At 51.0% G+C, this 15,744-nt stretch overlaps 1 protein-coding gene across 1 annotated transcript in view; it reads right to left on the reverse strand.

The window, feature by feature from the left end:
- ATP9A (ATPase phospholipid transporting 9A (putative)) overlaps positions 1 to 5,924 on the reverse strand; it is a 123,502-nt gene extending 117,578 nt beyond the window's left edge. Inside the window, exon 1 of the mRNA XM_070801895.1 lies at positions 5,775 to 5,924. Coding sequence (XP_070657996.1) covers positions 5,775 to 5,842 — 68 coding nt within the window. The 5' untranslated portion in view covers positions 5,843 to 5,924. The remainder of the gene's footprint in view (positions 1 to 5,774) is intronic.
- Positions 5,925 to 15,744: the final 9,820 nt, after the last annotated feature.

Consider the following 15,744-nt stretch of genomic DNA (forward strand, 5'->3'; position numbering starts at 1 on the left):
TTCAATCCCTGGGTCAGGAAGATCCCCTGGAGGAGGAACGGGCAGCCCCACTCCAGTATTCTTGCCTGGGAAATCCCATGGACAGAGGAACCTGGTGGGCTACAGTCCATGGGGTCCCAAAGAGTCGGACACAACCAAGCAAGCGAGCAAGCACATGCGTGCTCACACACAGTCACACACACACGCGCTCAAGATAACACTGAGTTCTATCTAGGCAAGAGACGTGCTTATGTGTACCAAACAAAGAACAGCACAGTAACTCCGGGAGGAAAACGTGACACAACCAGAGTAATCTGGGGAAAGGCAGCACGCTTGTGGAAACAGCAGCGTGGTTCGTGCCAAATTGCAAAGCAACTTGTTTTGCTAAGGCCACTGGACACAGAATCCGACTCTTGGTGTGCCCTTCAAGGATTTAAACTTATTGAAAAGTAAATAAAAGTGTAGACTTGTTCTCTTCTTAAAAAAAAGAAGGATGTGTTGGGCACCTACTCCGTGCCAGGCTCCATGCGATGGTGATTAACCTGTCCCCAGCCAGGGCCCCGCAGTGTTCCCAGCTGAAGGGTCACACAAGGACATGTCTAACTGCAACTGAGCAAAATAGAAAAGGAGCAGGTGCTCCGAGAGGCTCCCAGAATGGGACCCGCTCTGCAGAGGGGACATCAGGCAAGTCTTCCCTGAGGACCTGAGGCCTCAGTGGGATTTAACGGAAGACGGAGCTTCGGCCAGATGAAGAGGGGAGAGTAGGACTTTCCAGGCAGAGGACAGCACGTGCAGAAGCCCTGCGTCCAGAGGGAGCCGGGAGGAGACAGTGAGCACAGATCACGTGGCTGGACGCGGTGGAGGAAGGGGCCGAAGTGCGCTGAGATCAGCTCAGGAGGCGGCAAGGGTCCTGGCAGCGCCGTTCGACAGCACCTCGGGTAACGGCGGGATTGCTGGTCTCTGGGCCAACCTGTACAGCAGGCGCTGGCCGTGTGGGGACTGGACGCTGAAACATGGGGCTGAAACTTTAATCTAGTTTTAATTATTCTAAACCGGAATTTAAACAGGAGGCTAGTGACTGCCGTGCTGGACAGCACAGGGCCAAAGCGCCTAGTAAGATGGGTCCCTGGAGGGCTTTGAGCAGAACATGCCCACAATCAAAGCATCTGGCCATATCTGGGCTTCCCAGGCGGCTCAGTGGTAAAGAGCCTGCCTGCCAGTGCAGGAGACGCTGGTTTGATCTCTGGGTCAGGAAGATCCCTTGGAGGAGGGCGTGGCAACCCACTCCAGTATTCTTGCCTGGTCAATCTCATGGACAGAGGAGCCTGGAGGGCTACAGTTCATAGGGTCTCAAAGGGTCGGGCACAACTGAATCGACGTAGCACACACATTCTGGCTGAGAGGTGGAGACCTCACTGGACAATCAAAAGCCTGGATGAAGGGTATCAACCGATGATGATGAAGACAAGGAGGCTGAGCCAGTGGCAGCAACGCGGAAGGAGAGGAACAGTTTCCAGAGCAACTCAGGGAGCAAAAGGGGGAGGTCCTGAGAAAGGATTAGCAAAGCAAGAGGAGGCTGAAGGCAGCATCCGGATCCTGGGAGTCAGGGTTTTGCCTTGAAGAGCTGGCACACCATTCTCCGTGCATGGGAACACTGGAGGAAGACCGGCTCGCGGTGGGAGCCAGGCTGAGAGGACTCAGGAAGACGGCAGAAGGACTTGAAGGTCACTGAAGCCATGGGTTCAAAGTGTTAGTCGCTCAGTCGTGTCCGACTCTTTTTGACCCCACTGACTCCAGCCCGCCAGGCTCCTCTGTCCATGGAAATCTCCAGGCAAGAATACTAGAGTGGGTAGCCATTCCTTTCTCCAGGGGATCTTCCCGACCCAGGGATTGAATCTGGGTCTCCCGCATTGCAGGCTGATTCTTTACCATCTGAGCCACCAGGGAAGGGCTCCCCCATGGCTCAGTAGGTAAAGAATCTGCCTGTAATGCAGGAGACGCAGGAGATTCGGGTACAATCCCTGGATCGGGAAGATCCCCTAGAGGAGGGAATGGCAACCCACTCCAGTATTGTTGCCTGGAGAATCCCATGGACAGAGGAGCCTGGCGGGCTACAGTCCACGGGGTCGCAGAGAGTCGGACAGACTGAGCGACTAAGCAGAGCACACAGCACTCCTGCACTGCAGGCGGTTTCTTTACCGTCTGAGCCACCAGGAAGCCACAAACCCCAATAAAGTTGTGTGCCCCCCCCAAAAAAAAGCTGAAGTAAACTGTAAATAGTCAGCTGTTTCTTAATTCAGTTCACATCCAAAATTTCCTTGTTCCCCAAGTCCAAATACATGGAAAAGTCAAAGCATCCTGTCCAATTTGGCCATGAGAGCCCTTATCATTACTCAGGAAAGGCAAAGTCTCAGTTCTGCCCAACCTGCTCTCTACCTATCACACCAGGGCACCTACTTATCTGGCTGGAATCATTTATGTGGTTAATCATTTCCTGGATTTGATCAGGAAACAGCAATGAAGTCTATATTTCTCAACTTCCCACCATCAAAAGTCCTTCTTCTCAAAGGAGCATTCCAGAAACTACCAAAGGCAAACCTCACACAAAAATCTAATTATCACTATTTGGCCCAGCAAATGTCTAAGACGTATTGAGTGCTTAGTATTCCAGATTTACGATGGATTAAGTCTCAAACAATCCTAGGAGGTACACATAATTACGGGGTTCCCTGGTGGCTCAGATGGTAAAGAATCCACCTGCAATGCTGGAGACCTGGGTTGGGAAGATCCCCTGGAGGAGGGCATGGCAACCCACTCCCGTGTTCTTGCCTGGAGAATCCCACGGACAGAGGAGCCTGGAGGGCTACAGTCCATGGGGGTGCAAAGAGCCGGCCATGACTGAGCGACTGAGCACATAAGCACACACACAGAATTACTGTTAGTCCCTCTTTACAGGTGAAAGAACTAAAACCCAGAGAGGTTAAGTAATTTCCCCCAAGTCACACAGCTACTGAGTGGCAAAACCCAGGCTTGCACGCAGTTCTCCAATCCTGCGCCCATGCTCCTAACCAGTCTCACCAGGAGGAGGATTTCACTTAGCCAGAACCAAAGCACATGATGTCAGCAAAAAGGTTTCCAGAGATGTGAGGCAAACGCTCATGTCCTAACAAAGCCACTGCAATAGTTTTCTCAACATCAGGATGTGGTAACTTTCTCAAGACAGAAAAGAGCTTTGGGGCTACGGGATTCCTCCAGCAAATCAACTGCATGTCTTGGCATATGCTGAGTGATCCCAGCACTAATTATACTCTGTCTCCTGGGGCCTGTGGCACCTAGGTTTTTGGTTTCTTTAACCACAAAATCCTCCAACCATCCTACAGCTTAGAGCCATTAGATAAAAAGAGTTGATTAGGTTCAAATCCATCCCCCCACACTGACTATCCCTATGACCTCCAACAAATTATTTAGCATCACGGAACGTTAGTTTCCCTGGCTATAAAATGAAGAAACTAACTCCAAAAATTCACACAGTGGTTATGAGGATTTAAACACAGCCCAGGTGGCGCAGTGGTAAGAAGCCACCTGCCAATGCAGGAGACACAGGAGTCTCAGGTTGATCCCTGGATTGGGAAGATTCCCAGGAGCAAGAAATGGCAACCCACTCCAGTATTCTTGCCTGGAAAATTCCATGGACAGAGAAGCCTGGCAGGGGTTGCAAAGACTCAGACACAACTGAGCAATTAAGTATGCATTTACCTCAAGTGCCCAGCAGAGAGTCTGACCATCACAAATATGTTTGCTTCTTACTTCTTTACCTCACCTCCCACCCTTAAATTACAAGAAGGCTTTCCAAAAGTGTTTCCAGATACCAAGATCCCCAACTTGACACGGCTACTCCTAAAAATGCAAATACAAGAACATATATGCAAACACCTGGAATTCCAGAGACCTGACTTGAATTTGAATCCATGTCACTGTTGAGGAAATAAATTAGCTCCCAGGTGGCAAATTCCAAAGGAGAAGCAATCCTCCACTCCAATACTAAACAGAAACCTTTTTTCCCAACTGTTGGCACACCCTGTCTGGGCCCCTATGCTAAGGATGCATATTTCTCCCATGGTAATCATCACTTCTAAATAATTATTTGCATTTTCTCTCTTGCACTGAATGGGAGGTTCTCAACTATGCGGACACATTAAAACCATCCAGGGAGCCATGAAAAAATAAGGCAGATAAGACAGATAAAGATAAAGGTCCCACTCCAGATTTTTATTTCAAAGGTCAAAACCGCGGCAGGAGGCCCACACCTCTGGTCAGGGCTTGTTTAATTCAGCTTTGCACCCATCTCCCCGCACAGCCTCCACACACAGTAGGCATTTTTATAACTGTTGCATGAATTAATAACTAGAGTCCTCAGAGTCCACTGATCTTATAAACTCATTAAAACATTCACTGAGGGTGTTATTACGCGCAGGCCCTCTCCTCCAGGCATAGGGCTCAAGCTGTCACCGTTCTTTAGCCTCGAGAGGTCGGGACTAAAACGTAGGCCAAAAGTGAAGAAAGCTGTGGAGGGCAGTCCACCTCTGGCTCAGAGATCCTGAGTTCAGTCTGCGTTTTGCAGCATCTTCGCAGTGGGCCCTGACCCCGCTGGGCCTGTCTTCTACCAACGGGGCCTCCTCCCCGGAAGGTTTAAGGAAGACTGGGGACAAAGACCCCACAAAATGGCAGCTGGCATCATCCCTTCCCCCACTTTTCAAAAAATCCCACTGACACCTAGTGAAGTCACCCTAGGGGTTCATCCGGCCCACGCCCCTGCATCAAGCAACCGACGCCGCACAAAGCGGCCGCCACCCGGGAGTGCGCGGGGAGAACCCGACGCCAAAGCGCAGGGCTGCCCGCGGGGCCCGGCCCCGCCCAGCTGCCTTCGGCGACTGCAGCCCCACCTGGGCAGCCTCGGGAAATGCACGCTTCCAGGTCCCACCCCAAGCAGTCACCGGCGGGCCCGGGCGGGCCAGGAATCGGCATTTTAACCAGCTCGCCTCCCCCCGCACCCCCTCCCCAGGTTAACTCTGCCCCGGTGATGCCACAGCCCCTTAAAACCTCAACAGGTCAGCGCCCTCCTCCCAATGGGAAGCTGTCAGGGCGCAAAACACCCGCGCCTCCGCTTTCCGAGTGAGTGCAACCCTCACGAGGCGGCCCAGGGCCCTGCCTCTGCGGAAGGGTACAGCAGGTGGCAGCCGCCGCCCCTGCCGGGCAAGGCTCCTTCCTCAAATTGTGGGGACCGCGGGGAGGGGGTGCAGGCGACCAGCAGGAGCTGCTCTCGCCCTCCAGCGGTCCAGCCGGGGCCGGGCGGGGACCCCGCGGCGGGTCTGCGGCGGGGGCAATGCCAGCCGAGAATTTCCCGGCTCCCGAGGGCGGTTCCAGACGAAGAGCGAGGTTCGATATTGACCAAATCGGAATTACGAAGACAAGGCGTAATGAGGAAACAATAAAATGGATAGAAGGCGAGGCAGATCCCAGGTCCACAGCGCCGGGCGGGCCCGGCCTCCCGCGGTGCCTAAAGCAAGGCGGGCAGAGGTGCCCCGCAGCCGGGCGCTCGGGCCCGAAAGGGACGCGATCGCGCCGCGGGGCCGGGCCGAGCGGAGCCGGACCGCTCCCCGCCCGCCCCTCCCCGGGCTCGGCCGCCGGCTCATGGCGCCGGCCGACCTGTCAGGCCCGGCCCGGCCCGCCCCGCCCGGCGCCGGGCTGCGGCCGCGCGCGGACAAAGGAGGGCGGCCGGCCCGCGCCCCGCTCACCCGGCGCGGGGCCTGCTGTCCATCCGCTTCTTCTGGCGCACCGGCTGCAGCGGGATGTTGTCCGTCATGTCGCCCGCCTTGACCGCCGCGCCCCCAGCGCAGCCTGGGCCGCCGCCCGGTCCGGCCTCCGCGCCACCGCCCGCCGGCGCCGCGCCGCCCCGGGGGAGGAGGCGGCGGCAGCGGGCGGGCCGGGCCCGCAGCGACGGGGCGAGCTCGCGAGCGCCGGGCCACGCGCGGAGCCGCCCGCGCGGCCCGACCGACGGACACGGGCGCACCATGGGCCCGAGCTCCGCGCGCCGCCCGCCCGCCCGCGCCGCGCCTGCCACGGGGGGCGGCCCGCCGGGCCCGCGCGCGGCCGCCGCAGAGGCCCCGCCCCCGGCCCGCGCCGCGCGCCCCCCACGAGCGCCCACCCGGCCGCGCGCCCCCCGCCCACGCCCCGCGTGCGCGCGCCCGGCCTCCCCCCGCCCCCGCGCACGCCACTTTCACCCGCACATGCCCGCCTGTGTGCACACGCACACGCCACCAAGCTCACACCGCATCCATCCTCTCACGGGCTCACTCTTGCACACTCACACGCGAGCCACACACACACACACACATTCTCACCCGCTCCTCCCTACCAGCATCTGACATTCAGTCACTCTCGCTCACCCGCACAAGCACACACCCTGCCACCCGCACACCCATTGTCCATCCTGGACCTCACCCACGTGAGCCCCTAGGAATCACAATCACAGGGACACACTGCCTCAGTGCTCTCCAGACTCCCTCAGCCACCATCCTTCACCATCGCTGGCCCCTCACTCTCCCACCTGGATCCTGAAATTCCCCATCACAGTGTGCACTCACACACCTGCACACCCTCCATCTCACACTCACCCCTCACCTGCCTCTGGGGCTGACACGTGTGCTCTGTCACACAGACACATTCAACCACACTGAGACACACACAGTGACTCCTCCGCCCAGACCCGCGTCCACACCTACCTCCTCTCCCAGTGTCCAGGATCCACTCACTTTCCAAGGACCCCGATAAAAATTTAAGAACAGAAAGAAAACGAACAGTGGTGTAGGAAGGAGGGAGGGAAGTTAAAAATCCACGTGTAATGAAAGAACCCCAAAGTGTAACACCGTGTTAACTAACCTACTGCAACTAAAGGGAAATTTTCAGTAGCTACACCTAACACATCTGATGTGGGATGTGGGTGCCTTTTAATTCGTTTGCTATGAATAAGGGCAAAGCCACCAAGCATCTGTGTCCGGGGCCCTGAGTGAAGGAAGGCGGATACCAAACCAAGAAGTGTGACTTATCTCATGTCCCGATGAAGTTCCTCAAGAACAGCATGTCGCTAGAGGTTGCTGTATTGCACCTTTGAAGGGGAAACGGCATTCTTTGGCTAACAGACCTGATCTGCTCTGCGTCGTGCAGGACGGTGCCAGGCACACGGCAGCATGCACAGCCAACTCTCAGGAAAGGCTTATGGAGTGGAGGCAATGTAAACACCCTGACCCACCAATTATGGCATCAGAGGGGGCCCCACCCTCTCCCACCTGCTCCCCAGAGGTCCCCTCTCAAACCCCACCCACCTCAAGGCCTCTTCTCCACTCCACCACCACACAAGGGGACAGAAAAGACCAAAGAGATCATGGCCCTTTAATCCAAGGGCCCCCACACAGCTGGGAGCCAATAAACGCTAGCTCGTGTTTTTATCAAGCACCTAAAACGCCATGGAATCCCTTATCTCATCCTCCAAGCAGCCCTGCCAGCTGAGTCTAAATGAGCACACCCATTTCACAGATGAGGAAACAAGACACTCAGAGCGGCCTGCACAAAGCAACGTGGTTAGGAAGGAACAAGACTGGGCTCCCAGGCCTGGTCTTCTCTGCTCCAGAGGAAGGAAAGATGCCCTCCAGTGACCAGTGGAACCAGTGATCCTGACATTTCCAGGCAACTACGAATCCTGATCTCAAACACCTTCCAGCTCCCTCTGGTCCTCGGGGCGCCCACCTCTGGCCGCCTTCACTCACCAGGCTGTGCCCTCACTGTCTAGGGTACAGAGTAATAATAGTGGCCCTTCATCTGAAATCCTGTATCACTTCAGCACCTCACAACTGTAGAACCAGAGGCAACTTACAAACAGTTGGGCCTCAGTTTCCTCATCTGTAAAATGGGGGGCTTCCCTGGTGGCTCAGATGGTAAAGGATCCCTGCATCAGGAAGATCCCCTGGAGAAGGGAATGGCTACCACTCCAGTATTCTCGCCTGGAAAATCCCATGGGCAGAGGGCCTGGCAGGGGTCACAGAATCGGACACAACTGAGCAACACACACACACACACACTGGCCTCATAGGATTGTTGGAAGGATTAGAACCAATTGTGTACACACAGCAATTGGAAAGCTGCATACATACAGGGAGAATTGTGGGCACTCAGGATTGTTGCAAGAATTCGGGGCAGTAATAGCAAAATGTAAAGCAGTGCAATGCATGTCACATAGTAAGTTTTCACCAAGGTTAGTGATTATAATTTCTCCTCCTCCTCCTCCTCCTATAAATGTTAGGATTTTTTACTTATTAAAGAAACAACAAGGCTTCTCTGGTGGCTCAGTGGTAAGGAATCTGCCTGGCAATGCAAGAGACATGGGTTTGATCCCTGGTCTCAGAAGATCCCACATGCTGAGCAGCAACTAAGCCCACGCTCCACAACTGCTGAGCCTGTGCTCTCGAGCCCAGATACCCAGCTGCTGAGCCCACGTGCCCGAGGCCCGTGCTCTGCAACAAGAGAAGCCATCGCAGTGAGAAGCCCAAGCACCACAACCAGAGTAGCCCCCAGTCTCCACAACTAGAGAAAAGCCCTTGCAGCAACAACGGCTCGGCACAAAGAAAATAAAACGAAAAAAAAATAAAATTCTTTTTTTAAAATAGTAAAAAATAAAATAAAAAATACCATCAGTGTTATCAAACGGGGTCTCCAGACAACGTTCTAGGTAGATTTTTGAACTTTAGTTAGTAATTATTTCTGTAGGAGTAGGTACAGAGAGCTCCATATACCCACTCCATATCCACCCTGATCCCAAACCCAGCAATTTTCCTCACTAACATTTTGCATGATTGTGGTACATCTAAATGGATCTGAAATTTCTCCTCGTCTCTACTTTCTGCTTTTTCTCTAGTCAACAGGTATCATTTTTTAAAAGTTTTTCTTTAAATGAATTTTGAAAAGACCAAGAGCCCCTCCTAATCTCCAAAAGTAAAAATATTTCATATGAACAGAGAGGCACTTTTTTATTGCCTTTGTATTTTCCAAATTTCTGTGTGCTTTTATAATCACTGCAGAGAACAAAAATGACTCCCTTCCAGGAAGGCAGTCCCTGAGGAAGGGAGGCACTTAAAGGCTTTTATCTATCCAGATACTTGTGTGACATAGCAGAGGGCCTGTGGGGCTGGAGGGAACAGTGCCAGGGTCCAGGAGAGCAGCAGAGTGGGGCAGTGATGGGGTGGGGCTGGGCGGAGGGCATCAGAAGCCCTCTTCCCAGCTTGGCCCTGCCTTCTCCCGACGGCCCTAGAAACAGCTACCTTAGGGTCCTGCTTTCTGAGGAGCCCCTTTCACGGCCTTGGACAGCCCTGTCCACCCAACAGGCTCTGGAGCAGGCTCCATCCAACAAGTCACTGACCCCTAGATACCTGGAACAGAATGATCTTTGACAGACAAGCCAACCTAGTCCAGCCTCGTCTTGCCACAGAGGCCCACAGAGGTCACCAAACCTCACCAACAGATATTGGGCCCAGACCATAATCTATTTTGAGACTCAGTCCAGCCTACCCTGGAGCCTCATTTCCATAGCTCGCCAAGCTGGCTGAGGCTGTTTGCAGAGTGCAGGGTGCTAGCAGGGCTCAAGGCGAGGCAGGGAAAAGGGGACCAAAGACTTAATGAAACTGCTTGGATAGGCCTTCCCTGGCGGTCCAGTGGCTAAGACTGCTCTCCCAGTGCAGGGTCAGGAAATCAGCTCTAACATGCTGCAACCAAGGGTTCACACGCCCCGACTAGATGCTGCAACCAAGACTCAGGGCAGCCAAACCTTGTTAATGCTCTGGGTAAACCCAGACTGGGGGGACTTGCTTTGGTGCCTACAGTCTTCTCTGTGGATGAATGCCCCAGGTCGTCCCTTTGAGTTTCTCAACGTGGGTGCTACTTACTTTGGGGCTATTCCCAGATTGTGGGGGGCTGCCCCGCTCACTGGAGGATGTGCAGAAGCAGCCTTGGTGTCTCCCCGTGACGTGCCAGGAGCAGCTCAGCCCCTTCTCCCAGGCTGTGACCTCCACTGACGTCTCCAGACATGGCGAAATGTCCCGAGGGTAAAACTGTCCCTACTTGAGACCCACCCAGCTAGAACGTGATGTTAATCTAGTAAGACAGTATCTCTAACACTGACCTCATCTTCCCAGTTCCCCTTTTTTGGGGAAAGAACTCTAAGTGCTTTCCATTACCAACTATATCTAGTTAAGATCTAATTATATTAGTTTGTATGGTACTGTTTTTATCCCCAGACATTGGGGAGTTTAAGGAAAATACCACTCAACATTCATTCATTCAAGCCATATTCACCTAGCACCTACAATATTCCAGCCACTGGGGATAGTTAACAAGACACACAATACCTGCTGCCCAGAGCTGAGGTCTCTGCTGGTACCTAGATCTAAGAAAAGACCGAAATCATCAAGATGACCAGATGACCCGTCTAGCAGGCCTTCGGGGTTACCTGCCTCTTTCATGGTCACTGAGCTATTTTCCAACAGAATACTGCAGTTAACACAAACGATTCTCCCTGGTAGAGATGCAAATGAATTTTGCCCAGTGGAATGCCGCCGATTCTAGCCCTGTGAAGACTGACTCCTTTTTTCATCAGTTTACTTCAATCTTCCTGATTACCTGAAATTGAGGACTTTTTTCAATTCTTTCAATCAGTTGTAACTGTTGATAGAATCTCGGATACATGTTCATTTTACATTTGTAGGAGTCTTGATTTTCCCGTTCCAAAAGGTTATACTTTAACAGGATAGACAGAATAAACAAGCCAACATTTCAGAGAGTGCAAAACGCCATGTAGATAATACAAAAGGGAAGCACAAAAAAAGAGGTGCGTTTATCATTCTTACTTGATAAAAAGTTGGCAACTGTAAGCAATTCTCTTTTATTTCCCCATTTTTAAGAACAATTTCCTGCTTTGTGGAATCCCAAAGATGAGCAATCCTAAATTCCATTATAATTTCCTGTCCTGGGTCCCCTGGGGTCTTTACCACACAAGAAAGTGAAGACAGAATCGGCCTCCAACACAATTAACTCAGGATATTTAGGAAGGTCAGTGAAAATGATTTCTGCCACCAGGATGGCCTGAAGCCATCAGGATAGCCAGCAAGCATTAAAAAGCAAAACAAAACAAAAAGCTGGTTCGGGTGAAGTAAACAGTTAGAGAGGCAAACTTGACACCAGGTGTATCTACAGCACAAACCACGGGATGATACAGAAGGTTGTTTCAGTGCTTTTAAGGACCAACAATTATCCCTTTAGCATAAAATAAACCTCTGTATCCTTTGTCCCAAGCCTTTAGAACACGGGTATTTCAGTTTACCTCTTTCCCTGAATTAATGGGCTTCCCTGGTGGCTCAGATGATAAAGAACCTGCCTCAAACACAGGTTCGATCCCTGGGTCGGGAAGATCCCTTGGAGAAGGAAATGGGAACCCACTCCAGTATTCTTCACTGGAGAATTCCATGGACAGAGCTTAGCGAGCCACAGTCCATGGGGTCACAGTCAGACACAACAAAACAACTGAATTAATAGATGGTTTACCAAGGGTTAGCCTTTTGATGAAAGTGAAAGAGTGAAAAAGTTGGCCTAAAGCTCAACATTTAGAAAACTAAGCTCATGGCATCTGGTCCCATCACTTCATGGGAAATAGATGGGGAAACAGTGGCAGACTATTTTGGGGGGCTCCAAAATCACTGCAGGTGGTGACTGCAGCCATGAAATTAAAAGACACTTACTCCTTGGAAGGAAAGTTATGACCAACCTAGATAGCATCTTCAAAAGCAGAGACATTTTTCCAGTGGTCATGTATGGATGTGAGAGTTGGACTGTGAAGAAAGCTGAGCGCCTAAGAATTGATGCTTTTGAACTGTGGTGTTGGAGAAGACTCTTGAGAGTCCCTTGGACTGCAAGGAGATCCAACCAGTCCATCCTAAAGGAGATCAGTCCTGGGTGTTCATTGGAAGGACTGATGTTGAAGCTGAAACTCCAATACTTTGGCCACCTCATGCAAAGAGCTGACTCATTGGAAAAGACTCTGATGCTGGGAGGGATTGGGGGCAGGAGAAGGGGACGACAGAGGATGAGATGGCTGGATGGCATCACCGACACAATGGACATGAGTTTGTGTATACTCCAGGAGTTGGTGATGGACAAGGAGGCCTGGCGTGCTGCGGTTCATGGGGTCGCAGAATCGGACACGACTGAGTGACTGAACTGAACTTACAAAGGGATGGAGGGTGGAAATGATAGAAGAGGGGGACAAGAGGGGAAGAAATACAAATCGTTTGGGAAGTTCCTTCTCCCAGAAAGGTCACTTTCAAACATTTAGACTTTAGGGTTAAGAATCTGCTTTGGAAGGCAGGGTCACTGGTTCAATCCCTGGCTCTAGCTTGGAAGACTCCACGTGCCTCTGGGCAACTAACCCTGAGGCGCTGCAGCTACTCAAGTCCTGGAGCCCCAGAGCCCTGGCTCCCCAAGAGAAGCCACCACAACCAGGAGCCTGCACACGGCAGCTAGAGCAGCCCGACTCGCCACAGCCAGCGAAAGCCTGCGAGCAGCATCGAACATCCAGCACAATCCAAAATTTTTTAAAAATTTCTTTTAGACTTTCAAATGCAGTTTGATGCTTCTTTTAAACACTTTCTGAGGTCTTACCCTTAATACCTCAATTGCAGCATCCACTTCTGAGAGGCAAATTTGCTTCCTGCTCCTCGTTTTGGCCATGTTTAGCTAATGCTCCATTTTCATTATTTAGAAATAGTTGAATCACGGCAAAGTGGTAAGGACCTGGGGTTTTTTTGGTATTTTTTTATTTAGGGGGAAATCTGAATTTTCATGTATACCAGGACCAAAGCAGGATCCCTAGACCAAAAGCAGTTGCTTCTCTCAGCTTATTAGGAGATGTTAATAGCTCTGAAAGCTAATAACTCACTTTCTGTGAAGAGAATTGCACATTTCTTGTAGTCATTAATGATTTTGTTTGGAAACAAGGAAACACAACTGAGGGAGTTACCAGGACAATGATTACGCCACAAGAAGCACATGCTTTCTCCACCAGAAAAAGTGCCCCTTTAAATGACTATGGTTACCGAATCCGTAAATAAACAGGCCGAGGAGAGAAGAAAGCGAAGTCGTGAATTAGCCACGACGGTGTTTAGATCTTAATCAGAGACTGTTTAGATCTTAATCAGAGACCAGGTTGGGGACTGCCTGGTTGTCCAGTGGTTAGCGCTGCGCTTTCCAATGCAGCGGGCACTCGGTTGACCCCTGGTTGGGGAGCTGGTTGGGGAGCTAAGACCCCACATGCCTTGTGGCCAAAAAACACAAAACATAAAACACAAGCAGTATTGTAACAAACTCAATAAAGGCTTTAAACATGCTCCACATTCAGTTCAGTTCAGTCGCTCAGTCGTGTCCGACTCTTCGCGACCCCATAAATCACAGCCCGCCAGGCCTCCCTGTCCATCACAAACTCCCAGAGTTCACTCAAATTAAAAAAAAAAAAAAAAAAAAAAGCACAAGGTCAGAATCACAAATTTAGCCAAATATACCTCTCTGATGGATTCAAAATAGACTTCCCCCAAACTCAGCGAAGAGCCTACAACCAACGTTCTGCCGTTCTCTAACTTCCAGCCACAAGCATTCAAACGTGCTAGGGTAGCCTGATGAAGGTGGTGGTGGGGAGGGGGATCAAATGCACTCACTGGAACCGGTGAAACTGCAACTCCCACCGAAATACTGTTGCTGTGTCCATATCTGAAGACACACAGAAAACCCACCTTAGAAATTACCCCCACCGGCCTACTTTCTTTGTACATTACTAGAGAATGCTGAAGTATGCCATTGCATGCATGCTTCCTGGGTTACGAACTGCCAAGAACCACTGTCTGGAAGGTGAAGGAGGCGCCCACCGCCTGATGGCTTTGGCCCCACATGCCTGCCTTCCTCAGTCTCAACAGACTGAACCAAGAGAATCCTCGTGATCCAGAGTTGGGACCAATTTTTATGCCCATCTCATCTGGGACATAATAAGTGTTCAATACGTTAGCCTTCTCATTTTGCTTGTTTGGTTCAGAAAGCTGGACGTGGCCTATTTGTGCTGCGAGCTCAAGTCACTTCAGTCATGCCACCTCTTTGCAACCCCATGGACTGTAGCCCGCCAGGCTCCTCTGCCCGTGGGGTTCCCCAGGCAAGAATACTGGAGTGGGTTGCCATGCCCTCCTCCAGGGGATCTTCCTGACCCAGTGTGTCTCCTGCGCTGCAGGCAGATTCTTCACCACTGAGCCACTGCGGAAGCCCCTATCCTACTTAGTTGGGTGGAATTTCTCCCAAGGCAGCTGGAAATGATTGTCAGGAAAGGACTCTCAGGTGTGGAGCAGAAACTAACAGAAAAATTTACATACACGCCTGGTGGTGAAAAAAAAAGAACCATTCAAAATTTATTCTCCAACAGACAGACAGCATCAGCAGGTAAAAACTACAGGGGTTTCTCCGTAGATCATACATTCACAAGGCATTATTAAGCTTAACAAGTGAGAAAGCCTCTGGTCTATCTTCTGTAACAATATCCGCTTCACAGTGTAAACAGGCACTACCATTGTGTTCACTTACAATTCCAGAAGGAAAGGCACAACTTGGCAAAACAAAACAAAAAAACTTGAGGGGGGGATCCTAAAGTCAGGTGCAATTACCAAGAGACAAGACTTGAGAAAAGCCACAATCCACTCTTCCAGAGGGGCAAAGACTTCCCCACCTGGAAATGTGGGTCTTTCTCCTCGCTTGTTAAATCTTCAAGAGGAACGCTTCATCGTCTGCTTAATATCACATATACAAAAGGGGTTAGGGTTAGAAGAAAAAAAAGAATCACAACATCATCTTGAACTTCCAGCTGCTCCCACCAATACATCAACTCTTAGGTTTACGATAGGGTCTAGGAACACTTCAGCGGTCATCCGATAGGAAAATAGAGACTATAGCTACAAAAATAACACACGAATGAGGTAGATAAATTAAAGCTTTCACATCCAGGACTCGCCTGTTCCAACTTGGTAGCCTTCATGCAATACTCAGAAGAAAAAAAAAAAATCTTCATAATTACTCGGCATTAAGTCACAATCAAGGAAATGTTGGTACAAATTAGTGTAAGAAGTTTTTAGTATATAATAAGAAAACATGCCCTTCCATGAGTTTGTTTCTTCAAGAATGGACACCGAGCTCTTCAACAGAGCAGGCACACTGGTGAACTAAGTTACCTCACCTGAGATTCCCTGCTCAGGTGTTCACCTCTCCTGGTTTTAGGAAGAAGGTGGCATCTGGAAGGGTAGAGAGGACCTTGGCACTCTTGAGGCTCCAACTTAACTGTATTTAAATAAGCAGCAACACACACACTGACTCTCTAAGGACTAAAATCAGTCCACTTGAGGGCATCCTACTTAAGGTTCCAAGGTTGAAAAACACCTTGGAATTCTACAACCTTGGTTTTCAAAAAAAAAAAAAAGTACATTCAAAAAAACAAAAGAAAAATGGGTGCAGGGTTGGGAGAATATGAAAACAGGTCCCAAAACAGATGACAGACCATGTCCATTTACCCGCATACAGTCCCCGCAGAATTAAGTATACAGCCGCCCCCCACCCCCCGCCACTCCACCCCCAAGCAGGTGA

This window comes from Bos indicus, chromosome 13 (genome assembly GCF_029378745.1).
Source record: "Bos indicus isolate NIAB-ARS_2022 breed Sahiwal x Tharparkar chromosome 13, NIAB-ARS_B.indTharparkar_mat_pri_1.0, whole genome shotgun sequence".
Lineage (NCBI taxonomy): Eukaryota > Metazoa > Chordata > Mammalia > Artiodactyla > Bovidae > Bos > Bos indicus.